General features: G+C 40.7%; 1 protein-coding gene across 1 annotated transcript in view; it reads right to left on the reverse strand.

Annotated features, from left to right (window-relative positions):
- Positions 1 to 1979: 1979 nt before the first annotated feature.
- Positions 1980 to 24204, reverse strand: part of LOC121581383 (voltage-gated potassium channel subunit beta-1-like) — a 124247-nt gene continuing 102022 nt past the window's right edge. The window contains exons 9-14 of the mRNA XM_045224889.1: positions 5465 to 5550; positions 4997 to 5117; positions 4709 to 4803; positions 4483 to 4603; positions 4288 to 4376; positions 1980 to 3825 (exon numbers count right to left, since the gene is read on the reverse strand). Coding sequence (XP_045080824.1) covers positions 3730 to 3825; positions 4288 to 4376; positions 4483 to 4603; positions 4709 to 4803; positions 4997 to 5117; positions 5465 to 5550 — 608 coding nt within the window. The 3' untranslated portion in view covers positions 1980 to 3729. The remainder of the gene's footprint in view (positions 3826 to 4287; positions 4377 to 4482; positions 4604 to 4708; positions 4804 to 4996; positions 5118 to 5464; positions 5551 to 24204) is intronic.

Raw genomic sequence — 24204 nt, forward strand, 5'->3', positions numbered from 1 at the left:
TTGTTTGGTTTCTATGGACACAAGAGGAGGAGAGGGATGGGGCTTTGGGGGTCATGACTAGATGGAATACAGCTTTTGTCAAATTGACTTCAAAATATGATTTTTTTAAATAGATTTTAGCTAACCCTAACCCTTTTCCTAATCTTAACCTAATTATCCTAACCTGCTACATGAATTATCCTAACCTGCTGCGTAAATTCTCCTAAACCTGCTACAAAAAGTCAATTTTGACAAAAGCTGTATCCCTTCTAGACATTATCGGTACCAAAGTATGCATTAGTGAAAAAGTGATGAATCAGTGCATTATGTGCATCAGAGCAAAAGTTAATATTCTTTTAAATCAATAAAAGGTGTAATGTAGTTCAAATATAATATCTAGACAATTTAGAAATCTTGTTCACTTCTGTGTTCTTCTGGAAAAAATCTATATAATGAAATTGGTACGCTACATGCTCAACTTTAGAGGAAATGTTTTCCAATAACGTCATCAATTCTACTCTGACCATTAATTTCACAAATATGAATCATGTTCCGTAGTCCTGGAAACTTGTCTCTTACTTCTTTTTTTTTACTACATATTTACAATGCTGCTTGATATGAGGTGTTTTCCAAACAGAGAATACCATTGTTCACACTGGATATTTATTAATATATGTACAAATTAACAACAACAATAACAAATACAGTCTTGACTGAAAACTCAACCACTAACAAAATCTCATTATACAATTTTACATTTGAACAGACATTGTATTCAGACATAGCTCTGCTGCAATGAAAGGGCACAGCTTGGAAAAAATGTAAATGCTTCTGTACGTGCTTTGTGGGCAGTAGATAGCATCCAGTAATTATGTTTGCACAATGGTAGAACTACGTACATGCGTTCAATATCTGTCAGCAGAAGAGACGATCGATTGTACAAGAGAAATGGGAAGATACTATGAAAATAGTATTCCAATAGTGTGTTCTGCTGTCCATCATTGAAAAAAAATTACATGAGTTAACAGTCATTACAAATGTTGTTTTGAATTAGAAACCCAACACACACACCTCTGTTGGTATTTTAGCATCATGATGCAAAAAAAAAACTCAAGATGTCATCTACCAAAGAGTTCATTATCTCAACAACAATGCAGGGCTAGGTAAGCACTCAGGTCATAGGGTAGGAAGGGCTCAGCCATGACTGACCATCATGGACAGTAGAGATAATTAGTCCATGCTACTGTCAATCATTTTGAGAACAGGAACACAGTCCTCTGTCCAAGAGTTTTTCCAAATAAAAATCCCACTGTGGTCTACAGAGGTCAGCAGGATTGATAGAGAGAGGGTTCACTTTGGCTTCTACAAAATGCCGGACAGCTGGGTGTACCCAGAGCCATGTATATAGAGAGATAGGCCAACTTTTAGAATTTTGAATATTGTTCTAATTCTAGACTATGAGTTAAATGGTGTTAAAATACCTATTTACTCTGTTCCATCTGACTGCGCAATCCACTGTCTCATCAACCCAGCCAGGCACTTTATAAACTTGATCTCCACTATAAAAAGCATCTAGACATTATCTCACATTTCTTTTAGACTAACATTTAGTTTTCAACTACGGAGATTTGTATAAACCTTGTCTCTCCAACATTTGCAACATTGTTTCAAAGTTCAAATTCGATCTCCTGCTGTCCCATAGTAATGAATAAGTCGGGGCGAGACAGACAAGCAGGCAGCGTTTCTCAGCCAGTCGAAATCATGAATCAGCTGGCATCATTTTTTATGGACATATACAAAGAAATGTCAATTGAAAAAAGGTAAAACGAAACCAAGTGCAGCTAGTTTGCAATCTTTCCAGCTTCCGTTTGAAGTGATTGTGTTAGCTGTGTTGTTGGCTAGCTCCTCTGAACAACAGTCTCCTGACGAGTGAGCACATTTTCTATGCCAGGCAAAATCACACCTCATTAGCTCATTGTTATGGATGTATCCAAATAAATGTCACTAGAAAACAGCTTAAACAAACGCAAATGCAGCTACTTTGCTGTTATTCTGGCTGCACTTTTTGCACTACACAGCCCTTGTACAGTTTTCACATTTTGCTGCCTTGAATTTAAATCTGAAACAGGATTACATTTGATATTTTTTCTGCTGATCTACACAATCTACTCCACATTTTCAAAGTGAATGAACATGTATAGACAATGTCTAAAATTAGTCCAAAATAAGAAACAAAGATATCTTGATTGTATAGCTCTTCACACTCCAGAGTTAATACTTGGTGGCAGTTACAGCTGTCACTCATTTTGAATAAGATTCCACCTACTTTGTACATGTTTTAGGGCAACATATATACATTGTTTTTGTCAAAATTGCTCAAGCTCAGTCAATTTGGTTGGGAATTATTGATGTATAGCAATAAATCTAGCAGATTTAGGCTAAGTCAGGACTGAGACTGGACCACTAAGGAACACTGAACACCTCTTCGAAAGCCATTCTGGAGTGAGTGTCTTTGGCCTTAAAATTCGTATAATTGTCCTACTGAAAAATAAAATTATATCCCAGTGTTAGGCACATTTGTTTTATTTAGGCCAAAAAGTTAATTTCTTTGCCAAGTTGTCTTGCAGTATTACTTAATGGCCTTGTTGCAAACTGGATGGAAGATTTAGAATGGATTTTTTAGCACAGGCTTCTTCCTTCTTTTTACTTTGTCATACTTGCCAGTAATATGGAGTCAATGTGATGTTGTTGATCCATGCACAGTTTTCTCTCAGCTCAGCCAATGAACACTGGCTGTTTTAAAATCGTCTTTAGCCTCATAGTGATAGCCCTGAGCAGTTTCCATTCTCTCCCACAGCTCATTTAGGAAGGATGGCCAGATCTTTGCAGTGTCTGGGTGATATGATACACCATCCAGAGATTAATTACCATACTTGACCATACTCAGAGGGATATTCAGTGGCTTGGAATTATATTTAACCTTCACTGTTCCATGCCTGTCTAAAAATGTATTGCAGACATGCTTTTAAAGCTCATTGGTGGCTCTGAGGATGAATCATTGTTTGAAATTCACTATACACTATCCTCTGACATTACAGAGACAGAGGAAGTTGCTCTCAAATCAAGAGAAAGACTACTTTTACAAACAGATGGACCACATTCAAGAAATGGTGTGATTTTTTATGAAAATATTTGCTCCTGAACATATTTAGATGTGCCACCGCAAGATGTGTGAAGACCTTTGCAATCAAGATATCTTTGTTTTTTATTTTTGACACATTTCCATAAATTAATATAATTTTTTCTTTGAAAATGTGGAGTAGATTGTGCAAAAACATTCCAAAGGTGTGTAGACTTTTACTAAGCAATGTAAATGCATTATAATGCAGAAACCTCAATGGCCCAACTCTCTATATACATGGCTCTGGGAGTACCATAAATAATTTGCACATCAGATTATTGTAGTTTGACTTCAAATCTATAGCATATCTTGATAAAGGATGGTTGGTTAGGTATGTTTAAACTGTACTGCACTGTAGCGGAGCTGTGGCATGCATGCTTTGTCAAGTACAGCTCTCACTTAACGATATTGAGCACTGTTTGATCTTCATACGGACAAGGCAGGAGGAGGAGCTGTGCAGAACACACACACATACACAAGAGCAGGGTTGGGCACACACTGGAGGTGCCACTGACGAGAGCATGTCCAGATTAGGCCTATCAATCACAGTTCTGTAAAATGGTTCTATCCTAATGTGCTTGATGAAAGTCCTTCTTACTGTGCGGTCGGTTTCCCAAGACATGGTCAATCTCTGTGACAATGCCTGCTGTCATCTTTGGAATGACCTACAATACATGAAGAGGAGAAAACAACACCATTGATTCAGTTAGTTGTAAAGTTGATAGCAGTAGTTAGTAAATACATCAAAATAGTCAACAAACAGTGTAGACTAGAGAGGGGGAACAGTTTTTGAGTGCTGAGAAAGGGATACCAGAAAAATAATGTATTTTTATTTTAAAATGTATTTACTACATCCATGGTTCAAGTTCCGGTCTGGTTGTCAGTAAGACAGCTGGTCTAGCTCAGTTGGTAGAGCATGGTGCTTGCAATGCCAGGATAGTGGGTTTGATTCCTGGGATTACCCATATGTAAAAAATTTATGCACGCATGACTGTATGTCGCTTTGGATAAAAGTGTGTGCTAAATGGCATATGTTATTATTATATATTACAGCCTAAAATGTATTCTTCAAAGGAGTCCTGCTCCCCTAAATGTAGACAGTATAGTATATCAGAGATGCTCCTTGCCTCCATGGCCCTCAGGTTTTCTGCAAGCTGGATGGGGTTGGACGTTCCCAGAAGCACTGAGCTCACTCCTTCATTCCTCAGGCACCAGGCTAGAGAGAGAGAGAGCGAGCAAGAGAGAGAGAGGTTCATCAGGACGTCCCTCCAAGACTCAAAAAAGGGTAATCCTCCACATCCAGCATGGTTATCTGTCTGTACCGATGGCTAGTTGTGGCAGAGTGCAGCCCAGCTTCTCAGATATTGTAGTCAGCTCCTTCAGCTTGGCCTGCTGTTTCCTCCCGTCCTCACTCACTATCTTCTCCTTCAACCAGGCATACGGCTGGAGGAGAGAGAAGAAAGAAGGGTCTTAGAAAACCCCTGAGGACCAAGCAGACATTCATAAATCCCCTCAGATGTTGTTGGGACAAGAATATACGAGCAGTACCTTCATGGAAGCCCTGGAGCATTCTGGGATACCATTCTCATACTTCCCAGTGATGATTCCACAGGCTAGAGGTGACCAGGATACCACACCCACACCTGCAATGGCACATGGGAGTCAGGTCATATGGTACTGAAGGACAAAAGTATTGGTATCTACAGTTTACCTTTTGCGGCATGGAATATTGACTCAGCTCAACTTTAGACCACTTTTGACATACTGGTATGTAAAAAGTGGTGAAGTATCCCTTTAAGACCACAGCATACACAGTCCAATATAGATGCAACTTGCCTATTTTGTGGTAGAGCTCAGGCAGCTGTGTCTCCACCTTGTCCCTCTGGAAGAAATGATACTCGGCCTGCTCACACACCGGCGGGATCAGGTTAAACTGCCTGGCCACCGAGTACGCCTCCTAAAATAATGAGGGATGAGAAAGAGAGGAGGAGGAGGGGGAGAGAATCAAGGTGAGGAAAGTGGGATCTGAACTTTGCTGACTCCATTCACCTTGCTTCTCTTGTCAGACCAAACTTCCATATCTTCAAAAGCATTGATATTACAAGACAGCCCCTGAACTTTTCAGACTTCATTCCCCTTTTCAACCCCCTGTAGTGTTTGTTTACTCCCTAAGGTCAGACTTCAGAAGCATTCATATCCCAAGCATGCTAGTGAATTATGTGGACAGAATTGTGTAGGTCTACAACATATTAGAGTATGAAGTTTATGTACTGTGAGGTTGTGAGGAAGTGTGTTCCTACTCACCATAATCTCCATGGCAGACCATCGTGATGTCCCCCAGTACATGGACATGCCCTGGTTGATCACATGGGTCATCGCCCTCACGATCTCTGCAGAGACAAAAACAACATCTGCTAGCTACAGGAGGGCAACATGGCTTTTTTGGACAGATGGGATGTTGTGTGTGTAGGTGTAGGTTGGCATCTGCCCCTTTCTGCACGAAGGGAGTTGGGAGAGTTTAGAAAAATAAGAGAAATTCAGTTTTAAAGGGACATTCCACTGAAAATATAACCTTATATGATTTGTCCATTTACCTATAAATCGAAGCCAGGTTGTGTTTTGAGTGGAATGTACCTTCTCACAGAGGAAAACTGATATGATGAAGATACTCCAATGTTAAGGAGCAGGTCTGATACATGAGGGCGCCTCAGCTCCTTCTTCTACAACATCAGAAAGATCACTTCTCGTTACTAAAAGCTGCATTCTAAAGGCTTTGTATAATTTCAGCCAGTAGTTTTGAAAGTAGCGCTCACGAGCCAAAACCGGTCCCTGAAGATTGTGCACACAATTGTGTACAACATCATCCATTTCGTATGATATGTTACGTCCTGCAAAATAAATAAAATACTACAATTATTCCTGCAATGTGTATATGTTAAGAATTCCAATTCATACAATGTGTTACCAATTTGCAAGTGCGTGAAATCCTGTTCAATCTCTTTAAAGGGCAATTATTGACTTTTGTCGTCTAATATCCCAGTAATTTCAACGCAGAGAATTGGGTAATATTTGGTAGATACGTTGATCAATGAGATTCCAACCTATTTTCACCCTCTCAAAAAGAACACTCAAAAAGCCTAAAGTTTGTTGAAATCCCAATGTATTATCACTATGCTTTCAACCATCTAAAAGCAAAACAAAGTTCAAATGGGAATACAATGTCACATATTTTGTTTATTTATACACTACCAGTTAAAAGCTTGGACACACCTACTGTAGAATAATAGTGAAGACTTCAAAACTATGAAATAACACATAACACACCAAAAAAGTGTTAAACTAATCAAAATACACTTTATATTTGAGATTCTTCAAATAGCCACCCTTTGCCTTGATGACAGCTTTGCACACTCTTGGCATTCTCTAAACCAGCTTCATGAGGCAGTCACCTGGAATGCATTTCAATTAACAGGTGTGCCTTCTTAAAAAGTAATTTGTGGAAATATATTACTTCTTAATGCGTTTGAGCCAATCAGTTGTGTTGTGACAAGGTAGGGGGGTATACAGAAGATAGCCCTATTTGGTAAAAGACAAAGTCTGAACGTTTATTGAAGTGCAGTCGCAAAAACCATCAAGCGCTATGATGAAACTGGCTCTCATGAGGACCGCCACAGAAATGGAAGATCCAGAGTTACCTCTGCTGCAGAGGATACATTCATTAGAGTTACCAGCCTCAGAAATTGCAGCTCAAATAAATGCTTCACAGAGTTCAAGTCACAAACACATTTCTACATCAACTGTTCAGAGGAGACTGCGTGAATCAGGCCTCCATGGTCGAATTGCTGCAAAGAAACCACTACTAAAGGCCACCAATAAGAAGAAGAGACCTACTTGGGCCAAGAAACATGAGCAATGGACATTAGACATTAGAAAATATATTTTGATTGGTTTAACACTTTTTTGGTTGCTACGTGATTCCATATGTGTTATTTCATAGTTTTGATGTCTTCACTATTATTCTACAATATAGAAAATAGTAAAAATAAAGAAAACCCTTGAAGAGTAGGTGTGTCCAAACTTTTGACTGGTACTGTACAACAACTTAATGTGTTATCACTGTGCTTCATCTAATAGCACAACCAAATGACCTGGATTGCAATTGAGATTACATTCAAGTACATGGTGCAAGTGTTCATTGCCGTTTGAGATTCTGTGTAGATTATTATAGCAATTGTGAAGATTTCCACAGACCTGTGACCCTGAACATGCACACTTTCTACGATTACATAAGAAGACATTTATTGTTACAGTAACCTCAAATTGTGGATGTGTTCCTCATTTTTAAGTTGAATAAATACTGTTATATTAGTTTGTAAGATAGCCTTACCATTAGGCTATTTACTGTCTTACAAAAGTAATATTGAATTGTGTTTGGTTGACAATGCAACCAAATATGAACATTTAATGGAGATGTATCTACTGCTTGGATAGTTAGATCTGAGCCACTGGCTTAGTCCTATAATTTAATTTCTTTAGCATTTATTTTTTGGTTGAGATGGAGATGTGGAGAATTTTTTTGGGGTGGAGATATTTTGGCCCAGCGTCGTCCGGGGTAGGGGAGGGAATGGCCGGCAGGGATGTAGCTCTGTTGGTAGAGCATGGTGTTTGCAACGCCAGGGTTGTGGGTTCGATTCCCACGGGGGGCCATTATGAAAAATAAAAAAGAATGTATTCACTAACTGTTAGTCGCTCTAGGTAAGAGCGTCTGCTAAATGACTAAAAAATTTTTTGTGACATCAATAAGGGATCATAGCTTTCACCTGGTCAGTCTATGTCATGGAAAGAGCAGGTGTCCTTAATGTTTTGTAAACTCAGTGTATTTATAATTAACTTCTAGATTCCATTGGAAATCAACCAAAGCTTGAAACTCTAGGCCTAAATATCTATTTTTAGTTTATCCTGGACTGATTTTAAACAATAGCTGTTGATGTCTTCCCAAATGCTATGTACAGTACGCTTAAATAGCATCATTGATGATTGATTGATTGATAAAGTATGGTTACATTTAACTTGCTCTGTTGAACCTACCTTTTGGAATGACTTCAATAGCAACAGGGAATCTATTAAGTGGAGATTTCTCAGCAATCGTTCTCATGATTGCGCAATGGTTATAGTCAGTGACAATTGTTAAAGCTAAGCAGGGTTGGGTGTGGTTAAAACTCTGGATGGGAGACTGAAGGTATAGCTGTATATAATCAGTTCTCCAGTAGGAGGTCTTACCCGGCCTATAGTTTTTTTCTTATAGTGGATATTACGTTGAAGATCTGACGTTGTTTCAAAGGTAAACATTTTACATATTTCATACAAGGTTTGTCTATGTTGAAAATTGGTTACCATGATGACATAATCCTTTGGTTGAAATTTTACCCACAAAACAAATCCTATGTATTTTCCATGTAGATTCCACGTCACAATAATTTGACAATTTGATACTGAACAAAAATATAAACGTAACATTCGTCAATTTGAACAATTTTACTGAGTTACAATTCATATAAGGAAATCAGTCAATTTAAATACATGTATTAGGCCCTAATCTATGGATTTCACATGACTGGGCAGGAGCGCAGCCATGGGTAGGCCAGGGAAGGCATAGGCCCACCCACTGGGGAGCCAGGCCCAGCCAATCAGAATGAATTTTCCCCACAAAAGGGCTTTATTACAGACAGAAATACTCCTCAGTTTCATCAGCTGTCCGGGTGGCTGGCATCAGACGATCCCGCAGGTGAACATGCCGGATGTGGAGGTCCTGGGCTGGCATGGTTACACGTGGTCTGAGGTTGTGAGGCCGGTTGGACGTACTGCCAAATTCTCTTAAACGACCTCGGAGGCGGCTCTGGTGGACATTCCTGCAGTCAGCATGTCAAAACTTGATACATCTGTGGCATTGTGTTGTGTGACAAAACTGTACATTTTAGAGTGGCCTTTTACTGTCTCCAGCACAAGGTGCACCTGTGTAATAATCATGCTGTTTAATCAGCTTCTTGATATGTCACACCTGTCAGGTAGCTGGATTATCTTGGCAAAGGAGAAATGCTCACTAACAGGGATGTAAAGAAATTTGTGCACGAAATTAGAGAGAAATAAGCTTTTTGTGCGTATGGAAAATGTCTGCAATCTTTTATTTCAGCTCATGAAACCTAGAACCAACACCTTACATGTTGCATTTATATTTTTGTTCAGTATACATTGAAACAACGTTGATTTAACCAGTTTGTGCCCAGTGGGATCTTTCTCACAAACATTGGTTGTGCTATTAGATTAAGCACATTGATAACACAATAAATTGTTGTCTGACATTGTATTCCCATTTTAACTTTGTTGTCCTTTAAAATGGTTGATAGCGCAGTGATAACACATTTACTGTAGATGACATCTAAACAAGAAATCAGGTGTTGTTTTTCAATTGGAATTTGGTTGTGCTTTTAGATGGCTGAAAGCATAGTGATAGGAATTCAAAAAACTTCTGGCTGACTTTTCGAGTGGGTGAAAAAAGGTTGAAATCTCATTGACGTCTCTACCAAATATTACCCACATTTCCATGTTGAAATTGTGTGTTGTGCGTGTGCCCAGTGGGTAGTAGAGGCTCTAATCTGAGTAGTAACGTGTGATGGAGCAGAAGTCATCCGTAGTGGACCTTTGTCAGTTCTGTTTGTGCCTGAGGGTAGATTGGTACTGCAGGGCCATGGTGGTGTGAAGAGCGATACACAAGCACAGTTTCAATGGGAGGAGAGAGGTTATTGAATCACAGAGGGTCATAGGCAGCAATGCAAGGATACAATGTGTCTAACTAACCAAGAGAGACCAGAAGCTCCATTGTAAGGAAACTAGAACATTCAATTCAATTTCCTATACTTTAGATGTCCCGCAAGGGGCAATTATGCTTGGCAAGCAGTGCAATTTGATAGCTATACAAAAGCTTATATTTATACCCAAAACAAGAAAACGTTGGAAAGATGATAACACAGTACAACGCAACAGGCCTACATATATAAAAAAAGGGAAATCTCACACAGAGAGCTTCGATGATAAAATTATACCCTTACAAACGTGTAGTCTAATCAAGGAATCGAAATGCAACAGGATGTATTGGGTTTGGGTGCATTTCTCCCTAAATAACTACAATCATGCTGAAAGACAAAATGTAAAACATGGAGAGAATGAAGGAAAATATAGGGGAACCTACAACAGTGTGATTAAAAACATGTGATTCCCTTTCATGAGCAGCTCATTCTGCGAGCCTACAAACAGCGGAGAGTGCCAGAGTGTGGGTGAAACAGGTGGGAAGTGGAGAGGAGAAAATGTCAGGAATGAACAGCAATACATCTGTTCTGAGACAGGAGAGAAATAGAGACAGGGGGAGGGAATGAGAGAAAGGGAGAGAGAAAGATAAAAATAATGAAAGAGATGGAGAGATAGCTGGGGGCGTACGTTGTTCATCAGATTCTATGAAAGCGGCAATCAACAGTTGAAAAAATAAAAAAGCGTTTTCCCCGCCACTGTTTCGCTAAAAGGCTGAGGGATGAGGCTGGAGAAATGCAACCACTCTCAAATTCATAGACAGACCCACAGCGTTTCTAAAACTAGAGGCGCGACATCATAAGACTGGAAACGCTTGCGAAACAGACCAAACAGACCAGGCCAGGGTTTGGGGTTTGAGAAGACAATTAGAGAAGTGAAAAAGTATTCTGTAGTTGTTAATTTTCTCAAAATCTAAAGACACAACCTAGATTCGAGCCAAAGTCTTAAGTAGTTGAACATGTTATTACTCCAACCTCGTGAAAGTGACAAACTGACACGTTTTAATTTTTGTCAAAAACAACTTTATATCGGCGCGAGACGACTGTTAGACCAGATGCTAACCAACGTCGACATGACATGGTGTGATCTGGGATTTCTATTGGAGAAGCAGTTTCTACCTATCTTTATATTGCACTGTCTTTGACAAAACTATGGATGCAGGAACTGACCATCCATGATATCAACATTATTATTTTAACCATGGTTTCATTAACTTTGTTTACAAACTTTGGGGTTAAACATTCTTATATTTTGGTTTCTGATGAGGCAAGACAGTTGAACTAAGCTCATGAGGCATTTCTAAGTTACAGTGCATTCGGAAAGTATTCAGACCCTTTGACTTTTTCCACATTTTGTTACGTTACAGCCTTATTCTAAAATGTATTAAATAAATAAGAATCATCATCAATCTATTCACAATACCCCATAATGACAAAGCAAAAACAGGTTTTTAGATTTTTTTCAAATGTATTAAAAATAAAATAAATAAATAACTTATTTACATAAGTATTCAGACCCTTTGCTATGAGACACGAAATTGAGCTCAGGTGCATCCTGTTTCCATTGATCATCCTTGACATGTTTCTACAACTTGATTGGAGTCCACCTGTGGTGATTTCAATTGATTGGACATGATTTGGAAAAGCACACACCTGTCTATATAAGGTCCCATAGTTGACAGTGCATGTCAGAGTAAAAACCAAGCCATGAGGTCGAAGGAATTATCTGTAGAGCTCCGAGACAAAGTTGTGTCGAGGCACAGATCTGAGGAAGGGTACCAAAAAATGTCTGCAACCTCGAAGGTCCCCAAGAACACAGTGGCCTCCATCATTCTTAAATGGAAGACGTTTGGAACCACCAAGACTCTTCCTAGAACTGGATGCCTGGCCAAACTGAGCAATCGGGGGAGAAGGGCCTTGGTCAGGGAGGTGACCAAGATCCTGATGGTCACTCTGACAGAGCTCCAGAGTTCCTCTGTGGAGATGGAAGAACCTTCCAGAAGGACAACCATCTCTGCAGCACTCCACCAATCAGGCCTTTATGGTAGAGTGGCCAGACGGAAGCCACTCCTCAGTAAAAGGAACATGACAGCTTGCTTAGAGTTTGCCAAATAGCTCTCAGACCATAAGAAACAAGATTCTCTGGTCTGATGAAACCAAGATTGAACTCTTTGGCCTGAATGCCAAGCGTCACGTCTGGAGGAAACCTGGCACCTTTCCTACGGTGAAGCATGGTGGTGGCAGAATCATGCTGTGGGGATGTTTTTCAGCGGCAGGGACTGGGAGACTAGTCAGGATCGAGGGAAAGATGAACGGAGCAAAGTACAGAGAGATCCTTGATGAAAACCTGCTCCAGAGCACTCAGGACCTCATACTGGGGCGAAGGTTCACCTTCCAACAGGACAACAACCCTAAGCACACAGCCAAGACAATGCAGGAGTGGCTTCGGGTCAAGTGTCTGAATGTCCTTGAGTGGCCCAGGCAGAGCCCGGACTTGAACCTGATCAAACATCTCTGGAGAGACCTGAAAAGAGCTGTGTAGCAACGCTCCCCATCCAACCTGACAGAGCTTGAGAGGATCTGCAGAGAAGAATTGTAAAGTGGTTATCCCACTGGCTATAGGGTGAACGCACCAATTTGTGAGTCGCTCTGGCTAAGAGCGTCTGCTAAATGACGTTAATGTGCCCTTGAGCAAGGCACTTAACCCTAATTGCTCCTGTAAGTCGCTCTGGATAAGAGCGTCTGCTAAATGACTAAAATGTAAATGTAAATGTAAAGAATGGGAGAAACTCCCCAAATACAGGTGTGGCAAGCTTGTAGCGTCATACCCAAGAAGACTCGAGGCTGTAATCGCTGCCAAAGGCGCTTCAACAAAGTACTGAGTAAAGGGTCTGAATACTTATGCAAATGTAATATTTCAGTTTTTTATTTTTTATACATTTGCAAAAAACTTTACAAACCTGTTTTTGCTTTGTCATTATGGGGTATTGTGTGTAGATTGATGAGGGGAAAAAAACAATTTAATCAATTTTAGAATAAGGCTGTAACGTAACAAAATGTGGAAAAAGTCAAGGGGTCTGAATACTTTCCGAATGCACTGTATTGCATTCTTCAAGAATCAATGGGTCCAAAAATTGATGTAGCAACCCAGCTAACAACAAACGTTCCCACAACTTTAGAGAATGTTCCCTTATGAGTCTCAATAGGTCATTAACTAACGTTTTATTAGGAATGTACCCAGGATGTGCCAAGAATGTTTCCAAGAAAATATTCCCTTAATGTCAAATAAAACTTACCCAGAACATGGTTGCCATGCTCTCAGACCATAAGATATTAATGTTCTAGACACGTTTCATGGGAACATTGCAAGAACATTAATCTATCCCGTTTCTGTGGGTTAGGAGAATATTCCATGAACGTCCCACCAAACCAACACAGAACATGGTTGCCATGTTCTCAGAACATAAAATATTAATGTCCTAGACACGTTTCATGGGAACAATGCAAGAACATTTCTCTGTCCAGTTTTCTGTGGGTTAGGAGAATATTCCATCAATGTCTCACCAAACATATACAGAACATAGTTGTCATGTTCTCAGAACATAAGATATTCATGTTATAGACACATTTCATGGGAACATTGCAAGAACATTCATGTGTCCAGTGTTCTGTGGGTTAGGAGAATATTCCATGAACGGCCCACCAAACATACACAGAACATGGATGCCATGTTCTCAGAACATAAGATATGAATGTTCTAGACACGTTTCATGGGAACATTGCAAGAATATTAATGTCCACAGTTTTCTGTGTTAGGAGAATATTCCATCAACGTCACACCAAACATACAGAGAACATGGTTGCCATGTTCTCAGAATATAAGATATTAATGGGCACGACAAAGCCTATTCCCCCTCAGGAGACTAAAAAGATTTGGCATGGGTCCTCAGATCCTCAAAAAATTATACAGCTGCACCATCGAGAGCATCCTGACTGGTTGCATCACCGCCTGGTATGGCAACTGCTTGGCCTCTGACCGCAAGGCACTACAGAGGGTAGTGCGTACGGCCCAGTACATCACTGGGGCAAAGCTCCCTGCCATCCAGGACCTCTATACCAGAGGAAGGCCCTCAAAATTGTCAAAGACTCCAGCCACCCTAGTCATAGACTGTTCTCTCTGCTACCGCACGGCAAGCGGTACCGGAGTGCCAAGTCTAGGTCCAAAAGACTTCTCAACAGCTTCTACCCCCAAGCCATAAGACTCCTGAACAGCTAATCATGGCTACCCGGACTATTTGCACTGCCTCCCCACCCCATCCTTTTACGCTGCTGCTACTCTGTTAAGTATTTATGCATAGTCACTTTAACTCTACCCACATGTACATATTACCTCAACTACCTCAACTAGCCGGTGCCCCCCTTACATTGACTCTGCAACGGTACCCCCCTGTATATATAGCCTCCCTACTGTCACTTTATTTTACTGTATATATAGCCTCCCTACTGTCACTTTATTTTACTTCTGCTCTTTTTTCTCAACACTTTTTTTGTTGTTGTTTTATTCTTACTTTTTTTGTTTAAAATAAATGCACTGTTGGTTAAGGGCTGTAAGTAAGCATTTCACTGTAACGTCTGCACCTGTTGTATTCGGCGCATGTGACCAATAAAATGTGATTTGATTTGATTTGATTTAATGTTCTAGACACGTTTCATGGGAATGTTGCAGGAACATTTATGTGTATCAGTTTTCAGGACTTGATGGTTCCAAAGAATCGTTCTCCCCCAAAAAATTCATTACACATCACGCCTTGTTAGTGTTGCCGAGCCAATCAATGCCCTGATTGGTGAACCACTCATCCATTCATAGCTCTTTTGGCAAGGTTAGGGATACTCACACTCAGTGCTTTTAAACTTACATATTTGACATACAGAAGATGATCACATTGTGCATGTATAGAGTAATTATTATTCAACATGTCCTCACCTGGGATTTAAACTCACAACCTCTTAGAGCTTCCCACTATGCCACCATGTTCGTGTCAGGTATCAGTTCATTGGGCTATTCTCATCATTGATTTGATTGACTTATTTCAGCAATTTAAGGGCTTTCTGTAATGTTGGTGGGGCATGTGAACCTGTTTTAATGATACTCCTGAATCACCATGATCAATAAAATAGTTTTCTTGAGTGTACTTTTAACAGAGCTGAGATTTACTTGTGGTCCTCTGTAGCTCAGCTTGGTAGAGCACGGCGCTTGTAACGCCAATGTAGTGGGTTCGATCCCCGGGACCACCCATACACAAAAATGTATGCACGCATGACTGTAAGTCGCTTTGGATAAAAGCGTCTGCTAAATGGCATATTATTATTATTATTATTACTTCAAAGTGCATTCACCCTATTGCTTACACATATCAAGTTGTTTAATGTAGATACTGTAAGTGCCTAGGAAAGAGGTGTTAGGATTTCTTCTGGACAGGGCCTAACTATACTGGCCCAATAAGCACATCCCCTAGAGATACCCCTTATTGGGACAGTGGTTAGGGCCTTTGTCATTGGTGCTGGTGTCCTGGGTTTGAGACCCGTTAGGGAAGTCACCTTACTCAAATTCCTAGCTATATACAGTATGTTAATGTCCTTATTAGGAAACAGTTACACCACACCTATCTGATCTAATTAAAATGAGTTTTTCAATGACACGTTTGTTCTACATGGTATATGTGGAGTAGATTTCAAAAATACGATAGAGTTCTCTTTGAGATGCTCAGCTACAGTGCCTTCAGAAAGTATTCATACCCCTTGACCTATTCCACATTTTGTTGTGCTACAGCCTGAATTCAAAATGGTTTAAATTGTTGTTGTTTTCTCACCCATCTACACACAATAACCCATAATGACAAAGTGAAAACATATTTCTTTTAATACATTTTTGCCAATTTATTGAAAATAAAATACAGAAATATCACATTTACATAAGTATTCACACACCTGAGTCAATACTTTGCAGAAGCACGTTTGGCAGCGATTACAGCTTTCTGGATAAATCTCTGAACTTTCCAAATCTGGGTTGTGTAACATTTGCCCATTATTAATTTTTGTATTATTCAAGCTGTCAAATTGGTTGTTGATCATTGCTAGCCAACAATTTTCAGGTCTTGCCATAGATTTTCAAGGAGATTTAAGTCAAAATTGTAACTCAGCCACTCAGGAACATTCCCTGTCTTCTTGGTAAGCAGCTCTAGTGTAGATTTGGCCTTGTGTTTTAGGTTATTGTCCTACTGAAAGTTGAAATCATCTCCCAGTGTCTGGTGGAAAGACTGAACCAGGTTTTCCTCTAGGATTGCTCCATTCTGTTAATTTTTTATCCTGAAAAACTCCCAGTCCTTAATGATTGCAAGCATACCCATAACATGATACAGCCACCACTATGCTTGAAAATAGGGAAAGTGGTACTAAGTAATGTGTTGTATTGGATTTACCCCAAACACAACACTTTGTATTCAAGACAAAAGTTAATTGCTTTATCACATTTTGCAGTATTACTATAGTGCCTTGTTGCAAACAGGATGCATGTTTTGGTATATTTGTATTCTGTACCTGGCTTCCTTCTTTTCACTCTGCCAATTAGGTTAGTATTGTGGAGTAACTCCAATGTTGTTGATCCATCCTCAGTTTTCTCATATCACAGTCATTAAAAACTCTGTAACTGTTTTAAAGTCATCATTGGCCTCATGTTGAAATCCCTGAGCGGTTTTCTTCCTCTCTAACTGAGTTAGGAAGGACGCCTGTATCTTTGTAGTGACTGGGTGTATTGATACACCATCCAAAGTGTAATTAATAACTTCACCATGCTCAAAAGGATATTCAATGTTTGCTTTTATTTGTTTTACCCCTCTACCAATAGGTGCCCTTCTTTGCGAAGCATTGGAAAACCTTCCTGAACTTTGTGGTTGAATATGTGTTTGAAATTCACTGCTCGACTGAGGGACCTTACATATAATTGTATGTGTGGGGTACAGAGATGAGGTAGTCACTCAAAAATCATGTTAAACACTATTATTGCACACAGAGTGAGTCCATGCAACTTATTATGTGACTTGTTAAGCAAATGTTTACTGCTGAACTTATTTAGGCTTGCCATAACAAAGGGGTTGAAGAACTATTATTATCAAGACATTTCAGATTTTCATTTGTAATTCATTTCTAAAAACATAATGCCACTTTGACATTATGGGGTATTGTGTGTAAGGCATTGACAAAAACAAAATGTGGAAAAAGTCAAGGAGCATGAATACTTTCTGAAGGCACTATATATAATTAATAAATACTGATTTATGTGGAAAGTGGTCATAATTCATACTCAAGGGGAAATCCTACAGATTCCCATATTTCAGTGACAAACTCATTTTAACTAGATCAGATAGGTGCTGTAACTTTGAGATGAACATATTTTGATAAGAATGTGAGAGTAAGGTGATTCCCTTAGCTCACGTGTCAAACTCATTCCACAAAGGGCCGAGTGTCTGCGGTTTTCACTCCTCCCTGTATACTTGAATGATTAATTAAGGTCACTAATTAGGAAGGAACTCCCCTCACCTGGTTGTCTCGATCTTAATTAAAAATTAAAAATAAAAACAGCCGACACTAGGCCCTCCATGTAATGAGTTTGACACTCCTGTCTTAGTGGGTCTCAAATCCAGGCTACCAGCACCAATGACAAACACCATAACCACTGTCCCAATAAGGGACATGTGCTTATTGGGCCAGTATAGTTAGGCCCTGTCCTGTACAGAAGAAAACCTAACCCCTCCTCCCTAGGCATTTGTGTGGATCTGAAACAACTTGATAGGTGTAAGGCTGTAAGCAATAGAGTGAATGCACATTGAAGTAAATCTCAGCTCTGTTAAAAGTACACTCAAGAAAAATGTTGATTGATCATAGTGATTCAGGAGTATCATTAAAATAGGTTAACATCACAGAAGATTGGTGGCACCTTAATTGGGGAGGATGGGCTCGTGGTAATGGCTGAAGCGGAATAAGTGGAATGGTATACAATACATCAAACACATGGTTTCCATGTGATCCCTGCTGTTTGTTGCTTTTTCCACCTTCCCTGCGACCTGCCCTGTCTGGAACTGCGCGGAGTAACAGCGTAGCCAACGTTGCTACCATGACAAAGACCAAAGCCGGTGGGAGTACCGTTGAGGACAGTGGTGTCTCTCTATCACAGGTGAAGGATATTTTAAATGAACAAAAATATTTCTACAAGCAGTTGTTACAACATCAAGAAAATAGCTTCAAGAGTTGTGTCCAAATACTAGTCGAGTCAACTAATAAAATAATGGACGACCTGACCAGAGAGGTCCAGGACCTGAAGAACAGTCTGCAGTTCTCCCAGGGTCAGCTCGATGAGTTTAAACAGGAGAACGGCAAGATGACAGGAATCTGTAAGTCATTGAGAGAGGACATCAGATCTCTATGTGAATCCATGATAACAATGACGGAGAAATCAGGTTATCTCGAGGGACAATCAAGGCAGAACAACATTGTTGTAGACGGAATTGCAGAATCTCCACATGAGACCTGGACGGAGTCTGAGGACAACGTGAGGGAAATGATCTCGGAGACACTGAAGAGGGACCACAGGAAGATTGAGGTGGAGTGCGCCCACAGGATTGGAGAACCCACCAACAGGCCCAGGCCAATAGTGGTCAAGTTCTTATCCTGGCCATGAAAGCTGCCAGACCGCGTGGGGACATTGGTTGCATCCGCTATGACAAGCCATTGTCGACCCTCCTTCCCAAAAGCCTGGAAGTGATGAGAGAGCCAAGCCTATGGGTTCGTAGATGAACCCCACAGCTCACACACTCACTTACACACACCAACTGATTAATGGACTACAGAATGTTTTAGTTTTTTTTCTCTTGTTTGTTTGTTATTTTCCATATAATGTCTATTTCTGAGAAGCTACCCAGGAAAGGCTGAAAATAGCCCATATTAATATATGTAGCTTTAGAAATAAGGTTCTGAAATAAATAACTTGCTAACATCAGATAACATTAATATATTAGCCATTTCTGAGACTCACTTAGATAATTCCTTTGATGATACAGCAGTAGCAATACAAGGATATACCATCTATACAAGCGACAGGAATGCTTATGTGGGAGGTGTTTCTATACACAGTGGCTTGCGAAAGTATTCACCCCCTTGCAGTGGCGGCTCCTGAAAAAATTCTCAGGAGGGGCAATTTTTCTGATGATTTAGGTGACCTACACACGTGCACGAGTCCGTGCACGCGATTCCAGATATCTTTACCTCTGAATAAACTGCCTTTATTATACCATATCCACCCTGTCCAAAGTCTCTACTTGGTCTCAGTTCTCCAGTAAACTTGTGATTATCAACAGTACACAACGGTAACAAACAATTGGGGGAACTCACGGGGCAGATAGTAACCACTTAAAAGGAAGCGATTCCCAAACCTTCCATAACAAAGCCATCACCTACAGAGAGATGAACTTGGAGAAGAGTCCCTAAGTAAGCTTGTCCTGGGCCTCTGTTCACAAACACAAACAGACCCCACACAGCCCCAGGACAACAACAACAACAACAACAACAACACAATTAGACCCAACCAAATCATGAGAAAACAAAAAGAGAATTACTTGACACATTGGAAAGAACAAACAAAAAACAGAGCAAACTAGAATGCTATTTGGCCCTAAACAGAGAGTACACAGTGGCAGAATACTTGACCACTGTGACTGACCCAAACTTAAGGAAAGCTTTGACTATGTACAGACTCAGTGAGCATAGCCTTACTATTGAGAAAGGCCGCCGTAGGCAGACCTGGCTCTCAAGAGAAGACAGGCTATGTGCACACTGCCCACAAAATGAGGTGGAAACTGAGCTGCACTTCCTAACCTCCTGCCAAATGTATGACCATATTAGAGACACATATTTCCCTCAGATTACAGCGATCCACAAAGAATTCGAAAACAAACCCAATTTTGATAAACTCCCTTATCTACTGGGTGAAAAACCACAGTGTGCCATCACAGCTGCAAGATTTGTGACCTGTTGCCACAAGAAAAGGGCAACCAGTGAAGAACAAACACCATTGTAAATACAACCCATATTTATGTTTATTTATTTTCCCATTTGTACTTTAACTATTTGCACATTGTAACAACACTGTATATATACATAATATGACATTTGAAATGTCTTTATTCTTTTGAAACTTCTGAGTGTAATGTTTACTGTTAATATTTATTGTTTATTTCACTTTTGTTTACTATCTACTTCCCTTGCTTTGGCAATGTTAACACACGTTTCCCATGCCAATAAAGCCCTTAAATTGAATTGAATTGATAGTAAGGTCGCAATGACACAGAAAGCAGTTCAATGTCGGGGTACAGAGTCGCTCTCTTACCAGGATCGCGGTCCGCTCTGACCAGGGTGAAGGTGGCCGGCTCCACTTCTCTGTCCGGGGACTCATCCAGCCAAGTCTCCCAGCTGTATTGGGATTCAGCTGCCAGCAGCGTTTTCATTATTTAGTCCGTTCGTAGCGGGTATGTACACGATCAACAAGATCAGTCCAAAACCAACCACTGGAAATCCATGGTTGGCAGAATGTTTGTAAACTAAGTCTACAAATTAAAAACATAAAATAACGCCGCACTGCAGGTCGCAACAGAGACGCTGATAGCCGCCATTGTCTTAGTTACGTTCAACGTTACGTCAAGTATGACAAAAGCGCGTAAGTGCATGCCCACAGACACCCATAGAGAATGTATTGAAAGCTTTGAAATGTGAAAAAAATAGATTTTACATGACAGGCTATGAGAGACTTCTGGGCGATTTTCAACTTGACTGAAATCGCCCCAAAAACGGGCGGGGCCATTTGAAGCACGACTTTAGCCTGATTTGACATTTAGTGGCTGGCAGATCAGACGTGAACACTGATAACTGCTGTTGCCGTGATATAATTGATTAGAAAAAAAATCCCTTCCTTTTCCCGTTTGGCAGTGCGTCGCCCATATCGCCCTATTGAACAAGCCGTCCCTGCCCCCTTGGCATTTTTCCTATTTTGTTGCCTTACAACCTGGAATTCAATTTGATTTTTTTGGGGGGTTGAATCATTTCATTTACACAACATGCCTACCACTTTGAAGATGCAAAATATTTTTTGGGGTGAAACAAACAAGAAATAAGACAAAAGAACAGAAAACTTGAGCGTGCATAACTATTCACCCCCCCAAAGTCAATACCTTGTAGAGCCACCTTTTGCAGCAATTACAGCTGCAAGTCTCTTGGGGTATGTCTCTATAAGCTTGGCACATCTAGCCACTTGGATTTTTGCCCATTCTTCAAGGCAAAACTGCTCCAGCTCCTTCAAGTTGGATGGGTTCCGCTGGTGTACAGCAATCTTTAAGTCATACCACATATTCTCAATTGGATTGAGGTCTGGGCTTTGAATAGGCCATTCCAAGACATTTAAATGTTTCCCCTTAAACCACTTGAGTGTTGCTTTAGCAGTATGCTTAGGGTCATTGTCCTGTTGGAAGGTGAACCTCTGTCACAGTCTCAAATCTCTGGAAGACTGAAACAGGTTTCCCTCAAGAATTTCCCTGTATTTAGCGCCATCCAACATTCCTTCAATTCTGACCAGTTTCCCAGTCCCTGCCGATGAAAAACATCCCCACAACATGAGGCTGCCACCACCATGCTTCACTGTGGGGATGGTGTTCTCGGGGTGATGAGATGTTGGGTTTTTGCCAGATATAGCGCTTTACTTGATGGCCAAAAAGCTCAATTTTAGTCTCATCTGACCAGAGTACCTTCTTCCATTTGTTTGGGGAGCCTCCTACATGCGGTTTGGTGAACACCAAACATGTTTGCTTATTTTTTTCTTTAAGCAATGGCTTATTTCTGGCCACTCTTCCGTAAAGCCCAGCTCTGTGGAGTGTACGGCTTAAAGTGGTCCTATGGACAGATACTCCGCTGTGGAGCTTTGCAGCTCCTTCACGGTAATCTTTGGTCTCTTTGTTACCTCTCTGATTAATGCCCTCCTTGCCTTGTCCGTGAGTTTTGGTGGGTGGCCCTCTCTTGGCAGGTTTGTTGTGGTGCCATATTCTTTCCATTTTTTAATAATGGATTTAATGGTGCTCCGTGGGATGTTCAAAGTTTCTGATATTTTTTTATAACCCAACCCTGATCTGTACTTCTCCACAACTTTATCCCTGACCTGTTTGGAGAGATCCTTGGTCTTCATGGTGTCGCTTGCTTGGTGGTGCCCCTTGCTTAGTGGTGTTGCATGGGCCTTTCAGAACAGGGGTATATACAGTGGGGAGAACAAGTATTTGATACACTGCCGATTTTGCAGGTTTTCCTACTTACAAAACATGTAGAGGTCTGTCATTTTTATCATAGGTACACTTCAACTGTGAGAGACGGAATCTAAAACAAAAATCCAGAAAATCAGATTGTATGATTTTTAAGTAATTAATTTGCATTTTATTGCATGACATAAGTATTTGATCACCTACCAACCAGTAAGAATTCCGGCTCTCACAAACCTGTTAGTTTTTCTTGAAGAAGCCCTCCTGTTCTCCACTCATTGCCTGTATTAACTGCACCTGTTTGAACTCGTTACCTGTATAAAAGACACCTGTCCACACACTCAATCAAACAGACTCCAACCTCTCCACAATGGCCAAGACCAGAGAGCTGTGTAAGGACATCAGGGATAAAATTGTAGACCTGCACAAGGCTGGGATGGGCTACAGGACAATAGGCAAGCAGCTTGGTGAGAAGGCAACAACTGTTGGTGCAATTATTAGAAAATGGAAGAAGTTCAAGATGACGGTCAATCACCCTCGGTCTGGGGCTCCATGCATGATCTCACCTCGTGGGGCATCAATGATCATGAGGAAGGTGAGGGATCAGCCCAGAACTACACGGCAGGACCTGGTCAATGACCTGAAGAGAGCTGGGACCACAGTCTCAAAGAAAACCATTAGTAACACACTACGCCGTCATGGATTAAAATCCTGCAGCGCACGCAAGGTCCCCCTGCTCAAGCCAGCGCATGTCCAGGCCCGTCTGAAGTTTGCCAATGACCATCTGGATGATCCAGAGGAGGAATGGGAGAAGGTCATGTGTTCTGATGAGACATAAATAGAGCTTTTTGGTCTAAACTCCACTCGCCGTGTTTGGAGGAAGAAGAAGGATGAGTACAACCCCAAGAACACCATCCCAACCATGAAGCATGGAGGTGGAAACATCATTCTTTGGGGATGCTTTTCTGCAAAGGGACAGGATGACTGCACCGTATTGAGGGGAGGATGGATGGGGCCATGTATCGCGAGATCTTGGCCAACAACCTCCTTCCCTCAGTAAGAGCATTGAAGATGGGTCGTGGCTGGGTCTTCCAGCATGACAACGACCCGAAACACACAGCCAGGGCAACTAAGGAGTGGCTCCGTAAGAAGCATCTCAAGGTCCTGGAGTGGCCTAGCCAGTCTCCAGACCTGAACCCAATAGAAAATCTTTGGAGGGAGCTGAAAGTCTGTATTTCCCAGCGACAGCCCCGAAACCTGAAGGATCTGGAGAAGGTCTGTATGGAGGAGTGGGCCAAAATCCTTGCTGCAGTGTGTGCAAACCTGGTCAAGACCTACAGGAAATGTATGATCTCTGTAATTGCAAACAAAGGTTTCTGTACCAAACATTAAGTTCTGCTTTTCTGATGTATCAAATACTTATGTCATGCAATAAAATGCAAATTAATTACTTAAAAATCATACAATGTGATTTTCTGGATTTTTAGATTCCGTCTCTCACAGTTGAAGTGTACCTATGATAAAAATTACAGACCTCTACATGCTTTGTAAGTAGGGAAACCTGCAAAATCGGCAGTGTATCAAATACTTGTTCTCCCCACATGTGACAGATCATGTGACACTCAGATTGCACACAGGTTAACTTTATTTCACTAATTATGTGACTTCTGAAGGAAATTGGTTGACCCAGATCTTATTTAGGGGCTTCATAGCAAAGGGGTGAATACATATGCACGCACCACTTTTCCATTATTTATTTTTTTGAATGATTTGAAAGAAGTAATTTTTTTCATTTCACTTCACCAATTTGGACTATTTTTGTTATGTGGGCAGCTTG

This window comes from Coregonus clupeaformis, chromosome 14 (assembly GCF_020615455.1).
Source record: "Coregonus clupeaformis isolate EN_2021a chromosome 14, ASM2061545v1, whole genome shotgun sequence".
In the NCBI taxonomy this organism is placed as follows: Eukaryota; Metazoa; Chordata; class Actinopteri; order Salmoniformes; family Salmonidae; genus Coregonus; species Coregonus clupeaformis.